Here is a 27,607-nt window from a genome sequence, read left to right as displayed (position 1 = left end):
GTGGCAAAGGCAGGTTCAGCTATAATGTCTAAAAGGCCAAGTACAGCTACTTCCTATCCACAAACCTGTACTTGACCTTTTCGACATTGTAATTGTACCTGCCTCTACCACCTCCTCTGGCAGCTTGTTCCCAGCACCCTCTAACCCATATTGGATTACCCCACTTACCCCATAAGTTTCCTATAAATGTCCCTTCTGCCTTGGCCGATGAAGACTCACGCCAAGTGCCTTCTTCACTACCCTCAATATTTCAGGGAGTCTGGGACTTCCATCAGGTCTCTCCATACATTGAAGACACGTGAGATTCTGCAGATGCTGGAAATCTGGAGCAACACACACACATACAAGATGCTGAAGGAACTCAGCAAGTCAGGCAGCATCTGTAGAGGGGAATAAGCAGTCAACATATCCGGTCAAGACCCTTTATCAGGACTGGAAAGGAAGGGACAGAACCCAAACTAGAAGAGTGGAGGAAGGGGAGGAGCACAAGCTGGCAGATGACAGGCGATTTCAGATGAGGTGGAAGGCAGGAGGGTGGGGAAGATTAAAGGGGAATTATGTGAGAACCTGAGGAGTGATTAGCGGAAGAGGAAGTGCTGACAAGAATCTTTCTTGGCCTCTTTCGGTCCAGGGAACACCATCCTAATCTATCAAATCTCTCCTTATAGCCCAACCTCTCCAGTCCCGGCAACATCCTTGTGAAACTTCTCCACACCTTCTCCATCTTATCTTTACTGTGCACACAATAGTCCGAAGCAATCTCACCAATGACTCGAACATCTGTAACATGACACCCCACTTCCAACAGTCAATGCCTCAACAATGACGGCAAGCATGCCGTACACATTCTGCAGCACCGTCTACTTGCATCACCACTTTCAATGGACCAGGTGGCAGTACCCCTGGTTTCTGTCCTTCAACACACCCCAGGATCCCGTCCTTCACTAGTTTAAATTCTCAAAATATAATACTTCACACTTGTCTGAATTAAATTCTATCACCCATTTCTTGACCCACCTTCCCAAATAATTGATATTGTTGTAACCTTAAACTTCTTCACCATCCACCACACCACCATCTGCAAACTTACTCATCGTCCCACTGATATTCTCATCCAAGTTGTTAATATAGATGACAAACAACAATGGATCAAGCCCTGATCCCTGCAGCACACCACTGGGCACTAGCCTCCAGTCTAAACAACAACCCTTTACTAGCTTTCCAAACCCTACCACCAAGCCGATTTGTTATCCATCTGGCTGCTATACAGTATTGGGGAATGTATAATAATGCATTTTGATAAAAGGAACAATAGTGCGGTCTATTATCTAAATGGGGAGAAGGTTCAAACACGAGAGGCACAGAGGGACTTAGGAGACCTCATGCAAGACTCCCAGAAGGTTAATTTACAGGTTGAGTCTGTGGTAAAGAAGCCAAATGCAATGTTGGCATCTATTTCATGTTGGGAATGGAATATAAAAGAAAGGAGATTATGCTGAACCTTTATAAGACACTAGTCAGGCTGCACTTCAAATATCGTCAGCAGTTTTGGGCTCCATCTCTCAGAAAGGATGTGTTGTCGTTGGAGAGAGTCCAGAGGAGGCTCACAAGAATGATTCCGGGATTGAAGGGGTTAACATATTTGGACCATTTGGCAGCTTTGGGCCTGTACTCACTGGAATTTAGAAGAATGCAGGGGCAGGGAGATCTCATTGAAACCTACTGAATGTTGAAAGGACTAGATAGGGTGGATGTGGAAAAGATGTTTCCTATGGTGGGGTACCCAAACCCGGAGGGCACAACCCCAAAAATTGAGGGGCAATCCTTTAGAACAGAGGTAAGGAGGAATTCTTTTATCCAGAGGGTGGCAAGTCTGTGGAATATACCCACAGACTGCGGTGAAGGCTAAGTCACTGGGTATATTTAAGGTGGAAGTTGATCGTTTTCTGATCGGTCAGGGCATCAAAGGTTATGGCGAGAAGGCAGGTGTATGGGGATTAGTGAGATCTGGGATCAGCCATGATGGAATGGCGGAAGGACTCGATGGGCTGAATGGCGGTGATGGGACAGAGACACGAGACCACTTCAGCTGTCTGTTCCCTGACCAACAGCCAAGCACCATGTCCCCATATCCCCCATTTCCCACCTGCCCTAACCTTACCTGCAGTAAACCAGGGTTCTGAAACCTTCTCCTTCCAGGCTGCATCCAGCACCACCTCCTCAAAGTTCAGGATGAACATGATGACAGATCCTCTCTCACAGCGCACAGGAACCACGTCCACCAGACAGAGGAAGCACGAACCTGCAGAGGGAACATCATCTTCTCAACTCAACAGCCACTGTGGGAGCAAGGATCGCAGCTCTAAACTGGGATGGCTCGCTCCCCCATGTTCCTGCCAGGCCTCATCCCAGGCACGTGATGGGAAGTCAAGGGAAAAATCAGTCAGAGGGCAGAGGTTTCAGTTTAAGGTCAAGGCTTGAAAGGGACCCGAGAAGGAATGTTATTCCACTTAAAGGGCTTGGAATCAGGTACATACAGTCTGAGGTGGTGGTGGAGGCAGGGACCCACATCATTTGAGAAATATCTGCACAGAGAAGGATAGGGACTGGGTGCTGTAACTGGAGTTAGTGTTGGTGGGTACTGGAGGGTTAGCATGGAAACAATGATTCCTTGTGAATGACTCCACAATTTCAATCACATTGCTCACCTTTGGGAGGTGTGAATGGAAGGCTTCCCTTACAGACATTGCCTGCCCAACCATTAGGGAGAGAGGGACACAAATTACTTAAGGAGATTAACAGGTCAGGCAACATCTGTGGAGAGAAATGGACAGTCAACATTTCAGGCTGAGATTCTTTATCTAGATTGAAAGATAGAGGGGAGGCAGTCAGTGTACAGAAGTACAGGGAAGAGGAGGAGGCCTGCAGGTTACCATTTCCATCCACAGATACTGCTCAAGCCACTGACATCCTCCAGATTCCAACATCCGCACTCCCTGGTGTCTCCACCTGAGAGGATTACCTCTTGTCACCATGCAGGAATGGACACACAGTGACTGACCACCCTCTCCCATCAGAAAACTCAGCACCACAGCAGAGAGTTCATGTTTCCTGTTGCCCCAGAAGTAATCCACAAACAGTATGCAAAGCTGGGCTGAGAAGTGGCAGATGGAGCTTTTCTGGGAAAAGTGTAAAGTGAATCACTCTGGAAGGTTGAATTTAAAGGCAGAGCACAGGGTAGATGGCAGAATTTTTAGAGGATCAGAGGGATCTTGGGGTTCAAGCCTATAGAACTCTCAAAAGTTGCCATACAAATTGATAGGGTGGATCAGAAATTGTATGGTGTGTTGGTCCTCACTAGTTGGGGGATTGAGTTCAAGAGCCGTGATATAAATTTGCAACACTATAAAACTCAGACCACATTTGGAGTATGGTGTACAATTCTGGTTGCCATATCATGAGAAGGATGTGGAAACTTTGGAGAGGGTGAAAAGGAGATTTACCAGGATGCTGCCTGGTTTAGAGAACATTGAGGATAGGTTGAGCAAACTTGGGCTTTTCTCTTTGGAGCAAAGGAAGACGAGGGGTGACTTGATAGAGGCGTCTTATCAAAAAGGCATAGGTAGAGTGGACAGCCAGTGACTTTTTCCCAAGGAGTAAATGCCTAATACAACGGGGCATAATTTTAAAGTGATGGAGGGAAATATAGGTGGATGCTCTTTTTTTCCACAGAGCGCTGAGTGCATGGAACATACTGCCAGAGGTGGCGGTAGTAAATTAGGGCCATTTATTAGATAGGCACATGGATCAAAGAAAAATGACAGGCTGCATGGGAGGGAAAGGTTAGATTGATGTTAGATTGATGTTGGATTGGTGAAAGGGTAGGCACAACATTATGGGCCAGAGGGCCTGTATCGCACTGTACTGTATGCTCTTCGTTCTGTGAGGGTGAGTATATTGTTAACCAGCTGGAACAAGTTCAACAATCCATAGAAGGTCACCAAAGAGATAAAATCACTGCCTAGCAGACCTGAACTGAAACCAGTCCCGCCACCTCTAGAATAAAGGACAAGGGAGAAGTAAAGTAAACACAGGGAAAGGCAAGGTCAGATTAGGGATGGTCCTTTGTATACGGGAAATTATACCTCACCAATCTGAGTGTGTTTTAAAGAGGTGACTCAGAAGATTTACAAGGTCAACGCAGTAGAAGTGGTCTACATGGACTTTAACAAAACTTTTAACAAGGTCCCACATGGTCAGCTAGACCCAAGGTTGAGGTCACTTGGGATCCTTGTTGAATTAGCCAATTGGCTTGGTGCTAGGGGTGAGAGGTTAGTGGAGGGTTGTTTTTTTTCAGATTGTAGACCTGTAACTACTGGTGTGCTGCAGGGATCGGCAGTCAGTCCACTGTTGCATGGCATATCAATAAAGTGTTTACATATCTATTGGCATACAACGCAGAATACGCCCTTCCGGTCCTTCAAGCCGTACTGCCCAGCAAACCCCAATATAACCCTAGCTTAATCATGGGACAATAACCATCACCAATTAACCCATCAACCAGTATATCTTTGGACTGTGGGAGCAAACTGGAGCACCCAGAGGAAACACACGCAGTCACGGGGAGAACGTATAAACTGCACACTGGCAGTGGGGGGAAATGGTACTGTAATATGCTGTGCTAACCACTGTGCTACTGTGCCCTCCCGTATGTACAGGTGCACAGTTCCCTGGAATTGGTGACACAGGTAGACAGGGTGGTAAAGAAGGCATTTGTCAAGCTTGCCTTTATCAGTTAGGGAATGGAATGCAGGATATCATGTTACATGTGTCATGACTGTGACCACATTTAGAATACTGCGTGCTATAAGGAAGGATGTAACTGAGCTGCAAAGTGTGCAAAAAAGTCAGGAGAACGTTACCATGACCGGGGGTTCGAGTTATCAGGAGAGACAGGACAGACTAGGACTGTTTTCCTGGAGCAAACAAGACTAAGTGGTCAAGACCTTCATATGTCATCTTTTCCCTCCTTATGGCTTTGTTAGTTTACTTTTGTTTGGATTTTAAAGCTTCCCAATCATGTAACTTCCCACTAATTTTTGCTATATTATATAATAATACCCTCTCTTTTGCTTTTATGGTGTCCTTGACTTCCCTTGTCAGTCACGATTGTGTCATCCTATCTTGAGAATGCTACATCTTCTTTGGGATGTATGTATCTTGTGCCTTCCAAATTGCTCCCAGAAACTCCAGCCATTGCTGTACTGCCATCGTCCCTGCTAGTGTCCCCTTCTGATCAATTTTGGCCAGCTCCTCTCTCATGATCTATTAATCCCTTTTCTCCACTGTAATACCAGTACATCCGACTTTAGCTTCTCCCTCTCAAATTGCAGGATAATCATTATCTCCTAATCATTCCTTTATCTGAAGCCCCCCCAATCAAATCTGGTTCTTTACACAACACCCAATCCAGAATAGTTGATCCCCTAGTGCAGCAGTCCCCAACCACCAGGCCACGGACCGGTACCGGGCAGCAAAGCATGTGCTAGCAGGCTGTGAGGAAACAATACGAGTCAGCTGCACCTTTCCTCATTCCCTGTCATGCACTGTTGAACTTGAACATAGGGTTGCCAACTGTCCCATACTTGCCAGGACATCCCGTATATTGGGCTAAATTGGTTTGTTCCGTATTTCCCCTGCTAAGGTAGAGCGTTCCTATGAAACCTTTCGTGCCGAAATGGCGTAAAGAGAAAAAGCAATTACCATTAATTTATATGGGAAAAATTTTTGAGCTTTTCCAGACCCAAAAAATAACCCAACAAATCATACCAAATAACACATAAAACCGAAAATAAATAACACTAATGTATAGTAAAAGCAGGAATGATATGATAAATACACAGCCTATATAAAGTAGAAATCGGCACGTACGCGCATGCGCACATCACATGCGCACGTCACGCCTGCGCACACAGGTGCCCGCGCAAGGTTTCATGGTCATGGTAGTCTTTCCTGGGGTAAAGTGTCCCAGAATTTGACTGCTACTTTTGTCCCTTATTTGGGAGTGAGAAAGTTGGCAACCCTAACTGTAAAAGACATGTTGAGGTGAGTTTAACCCTACTTGAACACCCCCCCGTCAGCTGGTCCGCAAGAATATTGTCAATATTAAACCAGTCTGCAGTGCAAAGAAGGTTGGGGACCCCTGTCTTGGTGGGCTCAACCACAAGCAACTTTAAACAGCCATCTCACAGGCATTCTACAAATTCCCTCTCGGAATCCAGAGTCAGCACCAGCCTGATTTTCCCAGTCTACCTATATATTGAAATCATAACATTGGCCTTTTGTCATGCATTTTCTATCTCCCATTGTAATTTGTAACCCGCACCCTGGCCACTGTTTGGAGGCCTGTATATAGCTCCCATCACGGCCTTTTTACCTTTGCAGTTCTTTAACTCTACCCACAACGATTCTACATCTTTTGATCCTACGTTATCTCTTCCTATGGATTTGATTTCATCTTTTTACCAGCAGATTCACACCACCCCTTCTGTCTATTTGCCTGTCCTTTTGAAACAATGTATTTCTTTGGATGTTAAGCTTCCAACTATAATCTTCTTTCAGCCATGACTTAGTGATGCCCACATCATACCTGCCAATCTCTAACTGCACTACAAAATCATCTACCTTATTCCATCTACTGTGTGCATTCAAATATTACACCTTCAGTTCTGTATTCATCTCCCTTTTTGATTTTGTCTCCCGTTACTCTGCAACTGAGTCCACTGGCTGCAATTTTGCCTTGCCATCTGCCTGTCCTTCCTCACAGTCTCACTACACACTGCCTCTGCTTTTATACCCACTGCCCCATCCTCAGCCCTATCACTTAGTTTCATATCCCCCTGCCAAATTAATTTAAACCCTCCCCAACAGTTCTAGCAAACCTGTCCACAAGGATATTGGTCCCTCTCAGATTCAGGTGTAACCCATCCCCTTTGTACAGGTCGTACCTTCCCCAGAAGTGGTCCTAATGATCCAGAAATCTTAGTCCTGCCCCTTGTGCCAGTTCTTCAGCCACGCATTCATCTGCCAAATCATCCTATTCTCACCCTAACTAGCACATGGTACAGGCAGCAGTCCAGAGATTTCTGTCCTGGAGGTCCTTTTCAACTTAATATCTAGCTTCCTAAATTCTCTTTTCAGGACCTCCTCCCTTTTCCCACCCATGTTATTGGTACCAATATGTACCAAAACTTCTGGCTGCTATCACAACAACAACTTCTTTGTAGAGCACTTTTCATACAAACAAGGTAGTTCAAGGTGCTTTACGATGGGACAAAGGTTAAAGGCAAGGTTAAATAAATAGATTTTGAGCTGGTGTTTAAAAGTATCAACCTCGCCTGCATCCCTTTTAGTTGTAGGTATTGAGTTCCACAGTTCAGGAAATAGTTAGAAAAAGCAGACATGCCAATTTTCTTTTGAGGGAAATAGTTTAAATATTAGAAACTGGCAGAAGAAAACCTGAGAACTTGAGCAGGTTTATAAGGTGAAAGCAATTCTGTGATGTACTCCAGTGTCAGACCATTGAGAGCTTTAAAAATAAGTATGAGAACTTTAAAATTATTTCTAAAAGATAGAGGATACCAGTGAAGAGTAGTTGGAACAGTAGTGATAGGCTCCCTCGGTCTGGTTTTAGTTAAAAGTTTGGCAGTGGCATTCTGAATAAGATGAAGTTTGTCAATAGGTTCTCTTGGAAGGCCACTAGAAATCTAGTCTGTTCAATGTAAAGCCATGAGTTAGTTTTTCAGCATCATTACATAACAGAAAGAGACATGCCTTCGCAATATTTATTAAGTGTAGAAATGCTGCTCTGGTCACTTTCTTTCTGTGGGGTTTAAAATTCAAGTCGGAATCAAGGATAACACCCAGGCTTTTTACTACTGATTTTAAGAGGGTTACCAACTTTATCAAGAAGTTTATCTCTATAGTTGCCGGGGGAAGCACATAAGCAACTTTTAAAAGCCATCTAGATAGGCAAAGTTCAGAGGGTTACATGCCAAACATGAGACAATCCTGCTGGACAATACGGTCAGCTTGAAGACACACACACAACGTTTTTGGAAGAGCTTCTTCCTCTCTGCCATCAGATCTCTGAGCAGTCCATGAACACTACCTTACTATATTGCTCATTTTTTCACTACCTTTTTTTAATATTATTTTATTGTAACTTTTGGTAATTCTCTTTGTATTGTGTTGTACTGCTGCGAAACAAAAACACATTTCATGACATAAATCTGATTTTGATTCAGCACCAGTATCCCAAGGTCACTCAATTTCCACAAGGTCCAAAATTCCATTGGACTTTGAACCAAGTGCCCAAGCCACCACAGAAGCCTCATCCAGAGGTCCTGGGTGAAGGAGTTTCCCCTCATCTCAATTCTGAGGAGCGCCTGTGGCCAGTCCCTCTGCACTTGTACCACCCATGGTTGCCATATCCAATTACAGTCACACTCTAGGAAAACGTGATATTTACACCAGCTAGTGAGACCTGCTTCTGAAATAAATTTCCCATTTCTATGTCTCTTTGTCAATGGACTTCCAGGACCTGCTCCCTGGACCTCTGACCTCCGAGCAAATGGAGACCGTGGTGTGTTTCTGGTCCCGGTCATTGCCATGAAACAAATCCCAGCCCTGCTCCAGTGATCTGAATGGTTCCCCTTGTTTCTGTTCTCCACCATCTCTCTGCACACATTCACCGTGGTTCCTCAGAACAAAGTGCTGGAGGAACGCAGTGCGTCAGACAGAACCTATGGGAAGACAGAGACAGTCTACCCTACACATGTCCAGATGAAAAGTCTCGGCCTGAAATGTTGACTGTCTATTCCCTCCCACACAGACGCTACCTGACCTGCCGAGTTCCTCCATCACCTGCGGTCTCCTGTGATAAAGATGAATACCCACCACTGTTGTATCCTTACCCACCTTCTCTGTTCACTCACAGTTCCCAAAATGCCAGCAGCCCTGGAAGTTTGCCTGAATTCTCACCGTCCTTCCTATAGAGCAGCAGCTCCACCTTCCATCCCTGAGAGCTGTGAAGGGCCTGGGTGATCTGGACAGTGGCCGATCGCTTGGTCCGTGGGCCGTACAGGAAGTCACAGGTACCGGGTTTCTGTATAACCTCTGCCCTCGAGTACCCGCACATCTGACAAAAGGCATCATTGCAGAAGATGATGGCACAGTTGCTCACGCGAGCATTGCCAATGATGAACTTGCAATCTAGGAGCAAAGGGGAAGGGTTGGAGCCGCAAACCAAGAGTAAAGAGGAGAATGGAGCAGACAGTGCACACTTCACCCTGACACCAATCACCACAAACCCTCTGTGCAGCAACACTCTGGGAAAGACCCCACCATTGCTGGTAGTAATACTACCGTATGTCATTTTATACAACATTGCCCAGTAATAATCCCACCGTATTCCCTCCTGTACATCAATCCCCAGTAACTGTCCCACCGTACACCCTCCTGTACATCAATCCCCAGTAATTGTCCCACCGTACATCCTCCTGTGCACCAATCCTCAGTAATAATCCCACCGTACTCCCTCCTGTGCACCATTGCCCAGTAATAATCCCACCGTACTCCCTCCTGTACACTATTCCCCAGTAATAATCCCACTGTACTCCCTCCTGTACACCATTCCCCAGTAATAATCCCACCGTACTCCCTCCTGTGCACCATTGCCCAGTAATAATCCCACCGTACTCCCTCCTGTACACTATTCCCCAGTAATAATCCCACTGTACTCCCTCCTGTACACCATTCCCCAGTAATAATCCCACCGTACTCCCTCCTGTACACCATTCCCCAGTAACAATCCTACCGTACTCCCTCCTGTACATCAATCCCCAGTAATAATCCCACTGTACACCCTCCTGTACACCATTCCCCAGTAACAATCCCACCGTACTCCCTCCTGTACACCATTCCCCAGTAATAATCCCACTGTACTCCCTCCTGTACACCATTCCCCAGTAACAATCCCACCGTACTCCCTCCTGTACACCATTGCTGGTAATAATCCCACCGTACTCCCTCCTGTACACCATTGCTGGTAATAATCCCACCATTGTCCCTCCTGCACATCATTGCCTGGTTTGGGACCCCACCTCAGCCTTCTGCACACCTTCACACAGGGAGCGACCTCACCTTACACCACTGCCCCGATAATGATCCTGCCACACAGGTATTCATGGGCTACAGCCTCTCACACTGGGGTACACAAGCTCCCCCCCGCGAACTTCACATGCATTCTGCCAGGGGAGCTGGGAGTCTGTGAATCGCTATAAAAACCTCCTCAGATGGGGAGATTTGCTCTGTGTCTTCCCTGAGCCCAGCAAATGCACTTCGATCCATCATATCCATACCAACAATTACGCACCTTTAATGTTAATCTCATTAATATTTGAGGTAGTAATGGGGGACAGTGAAATGGCAGATGAACTTAATAAGTATTTTGCATCAGTCTTCACTGTGGAAGACACTAGCAGTATGTCAGAAATTCGAATGTCGTGGGCAGAAGTGAATGTAGTTGCCACTGTTAAGGAGAAGGTAGTTGGAAAGTGTAAGGTCTGAAGGTAGATAAGTCACCTGGATGAGATGGAATACACCCGAGGGTTCTGAAAGAGGGAGCTGAAGAGACTGGAGGCAATAATAATGATCATTCAAGAATCACTAGATTATGGAATGGTTCAACTGGATTGAAAAATTGAAAATGTTACTCCACTCTTTGAGCAGAAAGGGAGGCAGAAGCATGGAAATTATAGGCCAGTTAGCCTGAATTCTGTGGTTGAGAATATCTTGGCGTCCACTGTTACAGCTGAGGTTTCTGAGCATTTGAGGCACATGATAAAGTCGGCCAAAGTCAGCAAGGCTTCCTTAAGGGGAAATCATGCCTGCCCAATCTGCTGGAATTCTATCAGGAAATAACAGGCAAGATGTTGTTTACTTGGATTTTTAGAAGGGATTTGACAAGGTGCCACACATGAGTCTGCTGAACAAGATAAGAACACATAGGTTTGCAGGAAAGATTTGCTGGCTAGCATAGAGGGAGGGACAGAGGAAGGGTGTGCTACGGGACAGTAGGCAGGGAGGGAGTGATGGGACAGGAGTGAGAGAGGGAGTGAAGGGATAGGAGGGAGGGAGTGATGGCACAGCAGTGAGGGAGTGATGGGACAGTTGGGAGGGAGGGAGTGTGTGATGGAATGGTATAGATGAGGGAGTGTGTGATGGGACTGTATAGAGGGAGGGAGCGTGTGATGGGACTGTATAGAGGGTGGGAGTGTATAATGGGACTGCATAGAGAGAGGGAGTGTATAATGGGACTGTATAGAGAGAGGGAGTGTATAATGGGACTGTGTAGAGGGAGGGAGTGTGTGATGGGACTGTATAGGGAGGGAGTGTGTGATGGGACTGTATAGAGGGTGGGAGTGTATAATGGGACTGCATAGAGAGAGGGAGTGTATAATGGGACTGTATAGAGAGAGGGAGTGTATAATGGGACTGTATAGAGGGAGAGAGTGTGTACTGGGACTCCTTAAAGAGAGGGAGTGTATAATGGGACGGTACAGAGGGAGGGAGTGTATAATGGGACTGTATAGGGAGGAAGTGTGAGATGGGACTGTATAGAGGGAGGGAGTGTGTGATGGGACTGTATAGGGAGGGAGTGTGAGATGGGACTGTATAGAGGGAGGGAGTGTATGATGGGACTGTATAGCAGGAGGGAATGTGTGACGGGACTGTATAGAGAGAGGGAGTGTATAATGGGACTGTATAGAGGGAGAGAGTGTATAATGGGACTGTATAGAGGGAGAGAGTGTGTACTGGGACTCCTTAAAGAGAGGGAGTGTATAATGGGACGGTATAGAGGGAGGGAGTGTATAATGGGACTGTATAGAGGGAGGGAGTGTGTGATGGGACTGTATAGGGAGGGAGTGTGAGATGGGACTGTATAGGGAGGGAGTGTGAGATGGGACTGTATAGGGAGGGAGTGTGAGATGGGACTGTATAGAAGGAGGGAGTGTATGATGGGACTGTATAGCAGGAGGGAGTGTGTGATGGGACTGTATAGAGAGGGAGTGTGTAATGGGACTGTATAGAGGGAGAGAGTGTATAATGGGACTGTATAGAGGGAGGGAGTGTGTACTGGGACTCCTTAGAGAGAGGGAGTGTATAATGGGACTGTATAAAGAGAGGGAGTGTATGATGGGACTGTATAGAGGGAGATAGTGTATAATGGGACTGTATAGAGGGAGGGAGTGTGTGATGGGACGGTACAGAGGGAAGGAGTGTATGATGGACTGTGTAGAGGGAGGGAGTGTATGTTGGGACGGTATGGAGGGAGGGGGTGTGAGATGGGTCGGTTTGGAGGGAGGGAGTGTGAGATGGGACGGTATGGAGGGATGGAGTGTGAGATGCGTTGGTTTGGAGGGAGGGAGTGTGAGATGGGACAGTATGGAGGGATGGAGTGCGCGATTGGTCGGTATGGAGGGAGGGAGTGTGTGATGGGATGGTATAGAGGGAGGGAGTGTGTGATGGGATGGTATAGAGGGAGGGAGTGTGAGATGGGACGGTATGGAGGAAGGGAGTGTGTGATGGATTGGTATAGAGGGAGGGAGTGTGTGATGGGACGGTATGGAGGGAGGGAGTGTGAGATGGGACGGTATGGAGGGAGGGAGTGTGTGATGGGTTGGTATGGAGGGAGGGAGTGTGAGATGGGATGGTATGGAGGGAGGGAGTGTGAGATGGGACGGTATGGAGGAAGGGAGTGTGTGATGGGTTGGTATAGAGGGAGGGAGTGTGAGATGGGACGGTATGGAGGGAGGGAGTGTGTGATGGGATGGTATGGATGGAGGGGGTGTGAATTGGGATGGTATAGAGGGAGGGAGTGTGAGATGGGATAGTACGGAGGGAGTGTGTGTTGGACAGTATAGAAGAAAGATGGTGCAAAACGACGACTCCTTTGCTTGCTCTTCAGAAACAGCTCTATTTCTGTGTTTGATATCTCTTTTTTTTCACCTTTTCAGTGTGTGGGGGGTTCTTTCGAAGACCCTGACCACAGGTTACGCTCTGTGGGAATGTGTACCTGCTCTCAGGGCCTCATGACCGGCTGCTTTTTGATATCCCAGTGATATCATGGAAGATGTGTGCGCCTTCAGGGTTCTGGGATTTCGTGGCTCTGGGGACAAGTTAATTCTTGACCGATGCCCCCGACTGAAGCCTCACAGGAGAACACAGAACATTGGGAGCAGCAGGTTAGCTGCCGCGCGTCGTGCGTCTAGAGAGCTGCGGCTTTTTGGTGCCGACTCTCTGGGCACAGAGCTCGGAAAAAGCGACGCTGCAGACTTTTAATATTGTAAATTACCGAGTTGTTTGTCATGTCTCCTCTCTCACTGTGAAACGGGGACACGTCTTTTTCCCCTGGGGGGAGGGGGGAGAGACACACACACTGTGGTATGTCGAATTATCAGGTGAACAATTAATGTTTGGGGTACTGCGAGTCTGGGTCTTTATTAATGCTTTGCTACACACTTCGGTGCTCGGTAGAGGGTGCTGATGCATTTTTGCTGGTGGGGGTCGTTCCCTCGCTGGGGCTTGTGCGTGGGAGGGGGGAGTTGGGGGGGGTTGGGGGGCTTTGGCGATCTAAAGCTTTGACTGTCATTCATTCCTTGGGGAACTCCTCTGTTTCCATGGATGTTTGCGAAGAAAAAGAATTTCAGGATGTATATTATGTACATTTCTCTGACATTAAAAGTATCTATTGTAACGTTGAGGAAGGCAGTGTGTCATGGCAAGGTATAGAGGGAGGGATTGTGCGATGGGATAACAGGGAGGTAGGGAGTGTGCAATGAGACGGTAGGGAGGGAGTGCGCGATGGGATGGTGTGGAGGGAGGGATGGGACGGTAGGGAGTGTGCAATGGGACAGGAGGGAGGGAGTGAGTGTGCAATGGGATGATATAGAGGGAATGAGTGTACGATGGGACGGTATAGAGGGAGGGAGTGTGCGATGGGACGGTGTAGAGGGAGGGAGTGTCTGCGATGGGACGGTGTAGAGGGAGGGAGTGTGTGCGATGGGACGGTGTAGAGGGAGGGAGTGTGCGATGGGACGGTGTAGAGGGAGGGAGTGTGCGACGGGACGGTGTAGAGGGAGGGAATTTGCGACGGGACGGTGTAGAGGGAGGGAGTGTGTGACGGGACGGTGTAGAGGGAGGGAGTGTGCGATGGGACAGTATAAAGGGAGGCAGTATGTGATGGGACGGTATAGAGGGGTGTTGAGTGGTATAGACAGTGGAGGGGGCTTACTGTGCTGTGTCTGGCATTTGAACAGTGATCTATCTCCTGCTCCAACACTCTGCACACTCGGATGGTAAGTGACGCGCTGTCACTGAAGCGTGTCAGACAGCGATATCTGAGAGTAGGGTTTGAATGTCGCCCCTTCCCCAAGGGCTCTCGGCACAATCTCCTCTACAACCTTGTTAAAATATTTACTGCACTCCTACCTGTGTCTGCAGAGTGGCCCAGAGTGGGACCTGCATTATTCAGCAGCTTCCCTCAGCATAGTCACACAGCAAGAGCACAGGGAGCTCCTGCTCTTGCATCCGAGCCCGGGGGCGAGGGGGGGGTTGGAGGGGTTGGGGGGGTGCAAGGTGGCTATACAGACACAGACCATGAAGGGAGGGGGAGGGACAGAAGGAGTGGACAAGGCGGGGGCAAACAGAGGGGTCAGACAGTTTAAGATGGCAGGGCGGGGCAGGCACTGGGGCAGAGGGAGGTGAGGGGCAGATCAGCTGGTTTGGAACATTGAGTCCTGTGGAATCCAGGGAGATTTGTTAAGTAGATTCAAAATTGGCTGGGAGGCAGGAAGGAGAGGGTGGCGGTGAAGGTTGTTTCTCAGAATGGAGACCATGACTTGTGGTGTGCAGCAGGGGCAGTGTTGGGACCTTTGTTTGTATATGTGAATGGGGTTCAAGGCTCAGTCTGTAAAATTGTGGATGGCATGAAATTAGGCGGTGTTGTTGACAGTGAAATTAGGAGGTGTTGACAGTGAAGACGGTTATCATGGATTACATGGGGATCTTGATAAATTGTGCAAATGGACTAAGGAGGGGCAAATGGATTTCGACACAGATAAGTGTGAACTGATGTATTTTGGAAAGTCAAACCAGTGTAGGACACACTGTGAATGTCAGGGCACTGGGGAGTGTAATGGAACAGAGGGACCGAGGAGTACAAGTACATGGCTCATTGAAACCAGTGTCACAGGCAGACAGGGTGGTGAAAAGGGCCTTCAGCAGTCAGGGCACTTCATATAGGACCTGCGATATGATGATGCAGTTGTACAAGTCGTCTGCGAGGCCACACTTGGAGTACTATCGACTGTTTTAGTTATAGGAAAGATGGACTTAAACTGGAAATAGTGCAGAGAAGATTTATGAGGATGTTGCCAGGACTAGAGGACCTGAGTTTTCGGGAGAGGATGGCCAAGCTTGGTCATTTAAAGATAAAGATAATGATTAGCTTTGTTTGTCACATGTACATCGAAACATACAGTGAAATGTGTCGTTTGAATCAGCAATCAAAACAGTCAGAGGATGTCCTGGGGGGTGGCAGAGTTTAGAGAGATTTGGGCTGAATGCTGGGGGCTGGGACTAGCTGCATGGGCACTGTAGTTAGCATAGTCTGATTGGGCCGAATAGCCTGTATCTGTGCTGTATAGCTCTAAGATTCCAGGTTTGTAAAATCGATGAGGTGAGTGGCCCAAGGTTAGGAGAGCCAAAAACAAAGAACACAGATCTAAGGTAAGAAGGGAAAGTTTTAAAGGAGAGGAGAGGGGCAAGATTTTCACACAGAGGCTGGTGGATATATGGGACGAGCTGCCAGAGGAAGTGGTAGAGGTAGGCACATTAAAAAAAAACACTTGGACAGGAGAGGGTTAGACTGATATAAGTGGGATTATCTTACACGGGCAGTTTGTTCAGCACAGACAAATTGGGCTGAAAGGACTGTTTTCAGAGCTGACATTCTTTCTCCCCACTTATCTCTTTCTATCCCGTGCTTTCACTCCCCCCTCTCCCCCAACCCCATCCCTCACTTTACATTCTGCCCCTCCCCCCCCCCCCACACACACACACACACACACACACACACACACACACACACAAGCTGACGTAGTTCATCTCTCCTGGAGCGCGGAGTTGGCCTTTCCTCCTCCTCCAACCATACTCTTGGTGTTTACCACAGATCTGCGCTGTGTTCGTGAGGCTCCATCCCTCTCCGGCTCCGGCCACGCTCCCCCACTCGCCAAGATCCAGAACTGTTCTTTTTGCTCAACTCCCTCTCCATTTTCTGTTCCTGTCTGAAAAGCTGCTCCCCATCTCTTACCGTCTTCCCCACCCCTTCTATCTCATGCCTGACTCTGTAAACTCTTACTACCTCCCCACCATTCCCAGTATCTCTCTCCCTCCCCCATACCCAGTATCTCTCTCCCTCCCCCATTCCCAGTATCTCTCTCTCCCTCCCCATTCCCAGTATCTCTCTCCCTCCCCATTCCCAGTATCTCTCTCTCCCTCCCCCATTCCCAGTATCTCTCTCCCTCCCCCATTCCCAGTATCTCTCTCTCCCTCCCCCATTCCCAGTATCTCCCTCCCCATTCCCAGTATCTCTCTCTCCCTCCCCCATTCCCAGTATCTCTCTCCCTCCCCCATTCCCAGTATCTCTCTCTCCCTCCCCCATTCCCAGTATCTCTCTCTCCCTCCCCCATTCCCAGTATCTCTCCCTCCCTCCCCATTCCCAGTATCTCTCTCCCTCCCCACCATTCCCAGTATCTCTCTCCCTCCCCCATTCCCAGTATCTCTCTCCCTCCCCCATTCCCAGTATCTCTCTCCCTCCCCATTCCCAGTATCTATCTCCCTCCCATTCCCAGTATCTCTCTCTCCCTCCCCATTCCCAGTATCTCTCTCCCTCCCCATTCCCAGTATCTCTCCCTCCCTCATTCCCAGTATCTCTCTCCCTCCCCCCATTCCCAGTATCTCTCCCTCACCCATTCCCAGTATCTCTCTCTCCCCCATTCCCAGTATCTCTCTCCCTTCCCCATTCCCAGTATCTCTCCCTCCCTCCCCCATTCCCAGTATCTCTCTCTCCCTCCCCATTCCCAGTATCCCTCTCCCTCCCCCCATACCCAGTATCTCTCTCCCTCCCCCATTCCCAGTATCGCTCTCTCCCTCTCCCATTCCCAGTATCTCTCCCTCCCCCATTCCCAGTATCTCTCCCTCCCTCCCCCATTCCCAGTATCTCTCTCTCCCTCCCCCATTCCCAGTATCTCCCTCCCCATTCCCAGTATCTCTCTCCCTCCCCCATTCCCAGTATCTCTCTCTCCCTCCCCCATTCCCAGTATCTCTCTCCCTCCCCCATTCCCAGTATCTCTCTCCCTCCCCCCATACCCAGTATCTCTCTCCCTCCCCCATTCCCAGTATCTCTCTCCCTCCCCATTCCCAGTATCTCTCTCTCCCTCCCCATTCCCAGTATCTCTCTCCCTCCCCATTCCCAGTATCTCTCTCCCTCCCCCCATTCCCAGTATCTCTCCCCCTCCCCCATTCCCAGTATCTCTCCCTCCCCCATTCCCAGTATCCCTCCCTCCCCCATTCCCAGTATCTCTCCCTCCCCCATTCCCAGTATCTCTCTCCCTCCCCCATTCCCAGTATCTCTCTCCCTCCCCCATTCCCAGTATCTCTCCCTCCCCATTCCCAGTATCTCTCTCTCCCTCCCCATTCCCAGTATCCCTCTCCCTCCCCCCATACCCAGTATCTCTCTCTCCCTCCCCCATTACCAGTATCTCTCCCTCCCCCATTCCCAGTATCTCTCCCTCCCTCCCCGTTCCCAGTATCTCTCTCCCTCCCCCATTCCCAGTATCCCTCTCCCTCCCTCCATTCCCAGTATCTCTCTCCCTCCCCATTCCCAGTATCTCTCTCTCCCTCCCTCCCCCATTCCCAGTATCTCTCTCCCTCCCCATTCCCAGTATCTCTCTCCCTCCCCCATTCCCAGTATCTCTCTCTCCCTCCCCCATTCCCAGTATCTCTCTCCCTCCCCCCATTCCCAGTATCCCTCTCCCTCCCCCCATACCCAGTATCTCTCTCCCTCCCCCATTCCCAGTATCTCTCCCTCCCTCCCCCATTCCCAGTATCTCTCGATCCCTCCCCCATTCCCAGTATCTCTCTCCCTCCCCCATTCCCAGTATCTGTCTCCCTCCCCCCATTCCCAGTATCCCTCTCCCTCCCTCCCCCATTCCCATTATCTCTCTCCCTCCCCCATTCCCAGTATCTCTCTCCCTCCCCATTCCCAGTATCTCTCTCTCTCTCTCCCTCCCCATTCCCAGTATCTCTGTCCCTCCCCCATTCGCAGTATCTCTGTCCCTCCCCCATTCGCAGTATCTCTGTTGCTCCCCCATTCGCAGTATCTCTCTCCCTCCCTCCCCCATTCCCAGTATCTCTCTCTCCCCCTCCCTCCCCCATTCCCAGTATCTCTCTCCCCCTCCCTCCCCATTCCCAGTATCTCTGTCCCTCCCCCATTCCCAGTATCTCTCTCTCCCTCCCCCATTCCCAGTATCTCTGTCCCTCCCCCATTCCCAGTATCTCTGTCCCTCCCCCATTCCCAGTATCTCTGTCCCTCCCCCATTCCCAGTATCTCTCTCTCCCTCCCCCATTCCCAGTATCTCTCTCCCTCCCCCATTCCCAGTATCTCTCTCCCTCCCCCATTCCCAGTATCTCTCTCTCCCTCCTCCTCTCCCCGTAACTTTCTTTGCCCAGTGTTAACTTTCTCTCCTGCCTGTCTGGTGTTCAGTTAACTCTCCCTCCCACACATCGCCTGCCTCTCCCTTTTCCCCTGACCACTCACTGTCTGGCGGACACTTACTCCGACACTCCAGTCGACGGATAATGGTGTCCAGGAATGTGTTCTGAGGAGCAACATGACCTCTCCGGATTGGCATCGTCTGTGCGAGGTTTCACGGCCAGCCTGGGCACAGCAGCGGAAAAAGACTGTCACAGGCCGTCTCGGGTGTGCTCACTCCCCAAACCGGAGCGAGAAGGCACGGGCACGGGCAGATCCCAGAAAGCTCTGAGATGTTCGGCTCCCCACCTGTTATGGGGGCCGATGTTCTTGCATGGTCCAGACGGAGAGAGAGCCCTTCTGCGCTGTCTGCAAACACAGCGAGAAAATAATAAGTTCACTCATACCCTGGTAAACACGCCAAGCGACTGACCCAGACCCAGACAGTGGGGGTGGGGTAGGGTAGGGAAAAGGAACTACACACGGAGCCTCACCGGGGAAAACGTCTCGCACACGGGACCCTCGCCGGGGGGAAATGTCCCACACACAGAACCCTCACCGGAGGGGGGGGGTCCCAAACACGGAACCCTCGCCGGAGGGAAATTTCCCAGACACGGGATCCTCGCGGGGGCGGGGGCGTGGGCGGTGGTGGGGAGGTCTCATACACAGGACCCTCACCAGGGGGAAATGTCCCACACACAAGACCCTCACCGGGGGTGGGGGGGGTGGTCCCAAACACGGAACCCTCGCCGGAGGGAAATATCCCAGACACGGGATCCTCACGGGGGGGGGGAGGTGGTCTCATACACAGGACCCTCACGGAGGTGGGGGTGGGGGTGAAAGTCCCATACACGGAACCCTCGCCGGGGGGAAATGTCCCAGACACGGGATCCTCACGGGGGCGGGGAGGTCTCATACACAGGACACTCACCGGGGGTGGGGGGGGGTGGTCCGACACACGGAACCCTCGCCGGAGGGAAATGTCCCACACACGGGATCCTCACTGGGGTGGAGGTGGTCTCATACACAGGACCCTCACGGGGGAGGGGGTGAAGGTCCCATACACGGAACCCTCGCCGGGGGGAAATGTCCCAGACACGGGATCCTCACGGGTGGGGGGGGAGGTCCCACACACACTGACCCTCCGTGGGGGTGGTTCGGTCGCACAGACACACTGGCCGATGATCGGTGACGGAAGGGGATTTCGGAGACACTGGGTGCCGGATTGGATACCCACGTTGCCCTTTTGCCTGTTGGATCCCCAATTACGGACCGTGGGCTCTTTCCAACCATCTCACTGCCTCACCACAGGCTTTACCTGACTGGAGTACCAGAGAACAACGTTCATCCACTGAGAGAGACCGAGGGTACCACCCCACCTGAGCCAGGACCCCGCTCCCTCCGTCCCGCAGCGCTCCACCTGTCACCCACTGGCTCCGGGTCCCAGTTCCGCTCCCAGCGCAGAGGCCGTGGGTCCAAGGCGCTCCCGCAGTCTGCGGCTTAGCTCGGTCTGACGAGCGGGAGGTCCGGGGGCGGGGCGGTTAACCCCTCGGTGCCCGGAGGTGAGGGGAGAGTCCATTCGGTCCGGACTAACCTCGCTTCAGGGGTCCATGTCTCTGATGGTCTGAGGTCAGTGATTGGGATCTCTGTCTCTCCCGTCCCACCTCTCTCTGGGGGCATATCTCCCCTCTACTGACCATTTTGACTCTCATCTCAGCTCAATTTACCCCTCTAACTCCTCTGTTCCAGAGTAAACACACCTTGGCCCCTCCAGTTTTTCTCCAGCTATAAGTTTCTATGCCAAGTCACGTCTTGGTGAATCTTTGTACCCTCTCCACTGTAGTCACCTCCTCCCCTCAGGCAACAATCAAACTGCTGGATGAATTCGGGGGTTGGGTGGGGTGGGGGTCTTTGGCGGGAGTAGGATAGTCTGCAATCTCAGACTCTGCCTCACCGTGGAAGGCTGTTCGGTTCCCGGGTGGTGAGGGAGGAGGTGTGAGGACTTTGTTACACTCCTGTGGTTAAGTGTCTTGGGACAGGAAGTGAGGGACAAGCAGGCCAAAGAGTTCAAGAGAGAGTGGTCCCTGCTGGCAGCAGAAAGGGGGCAAGATGTGACTGGTGCACTCTTAGAGTTACAGAGTCCGACAGCACAGAAAGAGGCCCTTCAGCCCATCTGGTCCATGCTAACAAGATGCCTACTGAGCTAGTCCCATTTGCCAGTGTTAGGCACATATCCCCATAAACCTTTCCTATCAGTGTCCAGATATCTGTCCAATGTTGTTCTTGGCTCGACCACTTTTTCTGGCAGCTCGTTTCACATGCCTGCAACCCTCTGTGTGAAAAATTTGTCTCTAAGATCCCATTTAAATCACTCACCTCGTATCTTAAACATGTATCCTCTAGATTTGGACTCCCCTACTGTGAACATCCAACGCCTCATGATTTTATAAATCTCTATAAAGTCACTTCTCTGCTTCCTTCGCTCCAGGAATATCAGTCCTTGCCTGGACAGTCTCTCATAACTCAAGCCTTCCAGTGTTGGTAATGTTCTCTTGTATCTCTTCTGCAGCCCTTCCTGCTGACTCTGAGCACAGCAGAGATGGTGGACCATGGTCAGCGGCCACAGCAGTGAGCTGCAAACAAAAGTGCCCTGCTCGGTCCCGACATCCACGGGACTGTTCACCTCATTGACCTGCCCAACAAACTCTCAGAACATGCCCGCTGACCCCAAGCTTCACCTGTGCCCATCCAGGGGACTGGTCACCTCATTGACCTGCCCGACAAACTCTCAGAACTTGTCCGCTGACCCCAAGCTTCACCTGTGCCCACCTTCCTCTGGGACACATCCCATGGGTGCGTGAGATCAATCCCTCCGAAGGATTTCTGTGGCCAGGGAATGGGAGCTGGCTGTGTGGAATCACAGGCATTGCACCTATTGCTGGACATGACACTCAGTGGCACTGAGCCATAGAAACCAAGGCACCCAGCAAGGTGAACCCTGGGGTTCAGGAGGTCACGGGGAGGGCAGGTTCTCCATCCTGTGGGTTCGTTGTCACTGGCACATGGACTTTACCAGTGGACCAGAATGTGTTCATAATGACAGGTCAGGCCTCTTGTCCCAACAAGCCCAAGCTGACCATTTTGCCCTTCCACACCAATCCCATTTGCCTGTATTCGGACCATCTCCTTCTGTGCCCTGCCTGTGTATGTGTATGTCACACCACAGAGACTTCCTCTGGCAGTGGGTTCCGGGTATCGCCCACTCTCCGTGCCTTCAGATTCCCTTCAAACTCCTTCCCCTCGGCCTAGACTTAAGTAACATCACCACTTCTGGGAAGGACATCCTTCACACTCCTGACTTACAGATGGTGGAAAGAAAGAATGGGGAAGAATAAGAATGGGGTGAAAGAAAAAATGAGAAAGGGAAAAGGAACAAAAGAGAAAATGATTTAAGACAGACAGAGAGAGGGAGAGGAGAGAGAGATGGGGAAGAGAGAGGGGGTGACAATACAGAGATGAGAGAGAGATCAAGGGGAAAGGGTGGAAAGAGGGGTGGGGAGAGAGAGAGAGAAAGGGGAAAACATGGAAAGAGGGGTGGGGAGAGAGAGAGAAAGAATATTCTCCCCTCAGAAAGAAGGGTAGAGCTTGCAGCCTGTCACCTGCTCAGACACTTTATGTGACTAGATGACCCCTCACCTAGTACCTATTATAGAACATGGGGCAGAATGGCCTCTGTATCCAGAGACAATCCTGTTCATGAGTTGGTGGGTATAGGGTTGCTAGGCCATTGCTGCATCTTGGCTTGTAATTGACTGGAAAGAGGGTGAAGTTTGGGATTGGATGGGGAGAGAATAAGGCTAGGAATTGGGTAGAGACCGGGTGAGGTATAGGATTGGCCCGGACCCGACTGAGCTTCTGCCTCTGAATGATGAGGCTCAGGGTTCCTTGTGAGGCTTCCTGTACTTGAGACGTTCAGTTCTGTGAAGAAGTGACTGAAAGGTTTGATGAGGGCAGGGTGGCAGGGGTACAAGGTCCCCCATGGTCAGCTGGTCTAGAAGGTGAGATCACATGGAATCCAGGGTTGGCTAGTCAGCTGGGTACAAAATTAGCTTGTTGACAGGGGGTTATTCAAGGGTTGTTGTTTGGACTGGACACCAGTAACCAGCAGCGTGACCAGTGCTGGGTCCCCTGTTGTTTGTCATTTATATTAGTGATTTGGACGAGAATGTAACTTGGGTCCAGATGATGCAGTGGACGTTGAAGAAGGTCGTCCATGTCTACAACAGGATCTCAATCAACTGGGAATGCAGACAAAGGAATGGGTGATGGAATTTAGTTTGAAGTGAAGCATCTCGTAAGACCAGTTCAGGGCCTTCATAGTGAATGGCAGGGCTATGGAGATTGTTGTAGAACAGAGAGACCAAGGGGTACAGGTATATGGTCCCTAAAAGTGATGACATGGGCTGGAGAAGATGGTGTATGGTACACTTGGTCAGGACAATCAGTAGAAGAGGTGGGACGTTATATTACAGCTGTACAAGTTAACGATGAGATCACACATAAAGGATTGTGTACAGCTCTGGTCACCCAGCTATCGGAAGGATGTCATTTTCTGGAAAGAATGCAGAAATGTCTCACAACGATGTCAGCATGACTGGAGTGCTTCAGTTATAAGGTGAAACTGGTTAGGCTGGGACTGTTTTCCCTGGAGAGAAGGCTGAGGGGTGACATTCTAGAGGCTTAGAAAACCATGGGGGAGGGGAGTAGATGAGGCAAATGGGAGTATAAAACTCAAAGGTACAGGATTAAGATGAGAGGGGAGAGATTTAGGATGTGGATCTGAGGGGCAGGTTTTTCACACAAAGGGTCATGGGTGAGTGGAATCAGCTGTCAGAGGAAGTGGTAGAGGCAAGTACAGTATAATCATATGTAAAAACATCTGGACAGGGACATGGACAAGAAAGGTTTAGATGGAATTGGGCAAATGGGACCAGGCAGCGTGTTTGGCATGGATGGGTTGGGCCGGAGGGCTTGTTTCTGTGCGAGAGAACTCCCTGACTCTACAACATAACCAGACAGCATGGGCTCATGGTGAGAGGGAAGAGGCTTAGAGGGGACCTGAGGAGGAACATCTCTCCACCCCCTCACTTCTCCCCAAGGGAGGTTGAGTCCGGAATGCAGATAGGAAAAAGCTAGCCCAGCATGTGAATCACCACGGCAGGGGAGGTTGACGGAGGTGAGTTATACCGCTCTCGTTAGATGCACCTGTAGTTCAACTCTTCGAGTGAAAATGCAGAAAGTTTGAAGTTTCTCCTCATCTTCTACTTTAGGCCACGAACTTATCAATCACCCCTGCGGTGAACCACTTCTGGAGGCCCAAGACGCCGACTTCTACAAAGAAGGGATCCGTATGCTCCACGACCGCTGAACTAAGTGTGTAAATGTAGGAAAAATAAATGTGCTCGGTTTTCTAAAATTGACTCCTTGTACCTTAGGCCACGATCTTGTCAATCACCCCTCGTAATCTCCGGCATGTGTTGTGAAATTTGCTAAATTTATGAAGTGAGTCATCCGTTTCCCCCAGAGAGCCCCAGGAAGCCTCCGTCCTCATGGATGCTTTGGGCTTTCCATGCTGAGCAGCTGTGGGATCGGACTGTGCCTGGAACAGCTGGCAGATGTCGATTACAGCTTGTCACTGAGCACCTAATCCATGATCCTTCCTGGAACGGCAGTCATCACTCAGAGACAATCTGCGGATTAGAGCTGCAGATGCTGATCCCCACCACACCCTTACCGCTACTCACAGCTCCGCGCTCCTCAGGGTCACCCTGTCCCGCGGACCAGACGGAGCAGCTCTGTGTCCCCTGACCTGGGCACGTGGCTCCAGTTCTCCAGTGGTCCAGCGGTTTGGCAGAACACCCCTCAAAGTCCGATCATCTCCCTCACAGTCAATGAGAGAACCAGAATCAGGTTTATTATCATTAACATATGAAGTGAAATTTGTCATTCTGCAGCATTAGAACAGTGCAAAGAAATAAAAACAGCTAGAAATTACAAAAATAAGCCATGCCAAAAAAGGGAAATAGTGAGGTGGTGATCACAGACCATTCAGAAATCTGATTTGCAGAGGGGAGGGAGCTCTTCCTGGAATGCTGAGTGTGGGTCTTCAGGCTTTTTCACCTCCCCCCCACCCCCCACCACCAATTGTAGAAACGTGAGGAGAGCATGTCCCAGATGACAAGGGTCCATAATGACTGATGCTACCTCCTTGCAGATGCTCTCAATGGTGGAGAGGGTTCAAAGTTCAAAGTACATTTATTGTCAAAGTCTGTTTACATTATACAGCCTTGAGATTGGTCTCCTTACAGGCAGACACATAACAAAGAAACCCAATAGAACCCATTAAAACAAATGAAGACTATCAAATACCCAATGTGTGTGTGTGGGGAATTGTGCAAACAATAAAAATAAACAAATAGCAATCAGAACTGAAGTCCACAGCCGATTCAGAAGCCTGGCAGTCGCAGTTCTGTGCAGAGAAAAGTACACCTCACAGAGCAGTGAGCTGTGCTGGCCCGTCCCTCGCCTCCAGCCCCCACACCCTGACCTTTTCAATCTGACGCAGTGCTTAAATCATCCAGACCTTGGGTCATTCCTTGTTCCCGGACCCAGCCCTGCTGCTTTGATATGCTCTCGGGTCACCTCAACTCTGCCCGTACCCGCCCTTTCCCGTGGTGGAGTTGGCCAGGCCTACAACCCTCTGCAGTATCCTGTCATTGGAGCTTCCACGCAGGCCCTGGTACAACCAGTCCAAATGCTCTCCACTGTACATCTGTAGAAATTTGCACGTCTTTGTTGACATGCCAAATCTCCTCCGATGTGCTTCTTACATGATTGCTTCAGCTTACATCACCTCAGATGTTGACACCCAGGAATTTAAGCCGCTCACTCTTTCCACCACTGACTCCTCAATGACGACTGGTGTGTGCTCTGCTGACCTCCCATCCTGAAGACCACGTCAATCCCTTGGTCCTGGTGTGTGCTCCCCCGACCTCCCATCCTGAAGACCACGTCAATCCCTTGGTCCTGGTGTGTGCTCCCCTGACCTCCCATCCTGAAGACCACGTCAATCCCTTGGTCCTGGTGTGTGCTCCCCTGACCTCCCATCCTGAAGACCACGTCAATCCCTTGGTCTTGCTAACATTGTGTGCCAGGTTGTTGTTGTTGCAACACCACTCAACCAGCCGATTTATTTTACTCCTGTACTACTTGTAGCAGTCTGAGATTCTGCCAACAACACTGGTATAACTGGCATATTTAAAGATGGCATTTGAGCTGTGCCTGGCCACATGGTCATGAGTGCAGGGAGAGTAGAGCAGTGGGCTAAGCACGCATCCTTGAGGAGCATCTCATTACCTTTTCTCTTTATCCATCCCTCAGCATCTAATGTCATTGCCCTTCACCCTGAGAGGAACACACTGGCCTTGAACTCTCACTGCCTTAAATCCTGTCTGAATCTTCCCCATGGTACAGATGTGGACCTACATCAGATGCCCAGGATATCTTTGCCCACGGGCACAAGAGTCTTTGCATTCACTGAGCAGCAGCAGAAGTGAAGCTGTGAAGGAACTCAGTGGGACTGCATCTTCAGCTCCATCACCCCCCGGCATCTGTTGTTACCTCTGCTCTTCCCTCCTCCAGCTCACCCCTTCTCTCCCTCCCTCCCCTACTCCTCTCCTCCATTCCTCCAGCCTCCACTCCAGCTCATCCCTCCTCTCCCTCCCTCCTCCCTACTCCCTCCATCTTTCTCCCATCTCTCCCTTCCCCTACCCACTTCTTCCTCCACTCCACCCTCCTCCCTTTCCCTTCTCAACCCACCCTTCTTCCAGTCCCTCTTCCCTCCTCCCACACCCTCTTCCCTCCTCCACTCCTTCCTTCTCTCCCTCCCTCTTCTCTCCTCACTCTCCCTCCTACCTCCCCTCCCCTTCTTCCTTACTCCTCCCTCTTTCTTCTCCTCCCCCTCCTTCATCCCTCCTCTCTCCCTCCTTTCCCTTGTCCCTCACTTACCCTCTCCCCCTCCTCTACCTCCACTCCCCTACCTGCCTACTACCCCACTCTTTTTACTGAGAATCTCCCTTCTATCTCTCAGTTTAGATCTAGGTTCTCGACTCAAAATATTGGCTGTGAATCTCCCTCCACAGATGCTGCCCGACCTGCTGAGTTCCTCCTGCAGTTCAGGTTCCAGCATCCGCAGAGCGTTGCACACCACACAGAGCTTGTGGTGGACAGGGCTTCCGACATGGACTTCCCATTGTCTGTCTCCAGGGTTACCTGTAAACAGAACCCGGGGCGAGGGTGTGGGGTGCATATACGGGCCGGAAGGTTTGGTGAGGAGGGATGAAGAGAGGAGATTGGGGATGGGGGAGGGGGTTGTGAATGACAGGGAGATGGATCTGGTGTGGGTAGTGAGGCAGAGTTGGCTCTGGGTGCGAGAGAAAGACCCAGGGATGGGGTATCAGGTGGGTGGATGAAGGCAGCCAGAGGGGTTTGGGTTGGATTTGCAGTGGCACTCTGACTGACCACATACAGCCTGTCACACAGAAATTTCAATTCCGCCTCAGATCAACAGAGAGAACTGGAACAGCAGCAACCGACCAACAGACAGCACTAACTGTCCAGCAGACACCAGCATCTCGCCAGCAGGGACCAGTAACTGATCAGCAGACACCA

At 50.2% G+C, this 27,607-nt stretch overlaps 2 protein-coding genes across 6 annotated transcripts in view; one reads left to right on the top strand and one right to left on the bottom strand.

Annotated features, from left to right (window-relative positions):
- The window catches only part of LOC134353203 (potassium voltage-gated channel subfamily H member 2-like), a 63,003-nt gene extending 42,626 nt beyond the window's left edge, over positions 1-20,377 (bottom strand). For 2 of the 5 annotated variants that reach the window (XM_063061223.1, XM_063061246.1), the window contains exons 1-4: positions 20,196-20,335; positions 18,962-19,246; positions 9,043-9,273; positions 2,162-2,302 (exon numbers count right to left, since the gene is read on the bottom strand). In XM_063061223.1, coding sequence (XP_062917293.1) covers positions 2,162-2,302; positions 9,043-9,273; positions 18,962-19,037 — 448 coding nt within the window. In that variant the 5' untranslated portion in view covers positions 19,038-19,246; positions 20,196-20,335. Of the gene's footprint in view, positions 1-168; positions 300-2,161; positions 2,303-9,042; positions 9,274-18,961; positions 19,247-20,195 lie in introns of those variants that run through there. The other 3 variants (XM_063061237.1, XM_063061230.1, XM_063061254.1) reach the window with 3 other exon arrangements.
- A 1,109-nt stretch (positions 20,378-21,486) lies between these two features.
- The window catches only part of LOC134348022 (dynein regulatory complex protein 11-like), a 146,162-nt gene continuing 140,041 nt past the window's right edge, over positions 21,487-27,607 (top strand). The window contains exon 1 of the mRNA XM_063050814.1: positions 21,487-21,734. Within this exon, the coding sequence (XP_062906884.1) occupies positions 21,487-21,734 (248 nt within the window). The remainder of the gene's footprint in view (positions 21,735-27,607) is intronic.

This window comes from Mobula hypostoma, chromosome 1 (assembly GCF_963921235.1).
Source record: "Mobula hypostoma chromosome 1, sMobHyp1.1, whole genome shotgun sequence".
In the NCBI taxonomy this organism is placed as follows: domain Eukaryota; kingdom Metazoa; phylum Chordata; class Chondrichthyes; order Myliobatiformes; family Myliobatidae; genus Mobula; species Mobula hypostoma.
Note: the sequence above shows the minus strand (reverse complement) of the source record. Positions and strands in the feature narration are given on the sequence as shown.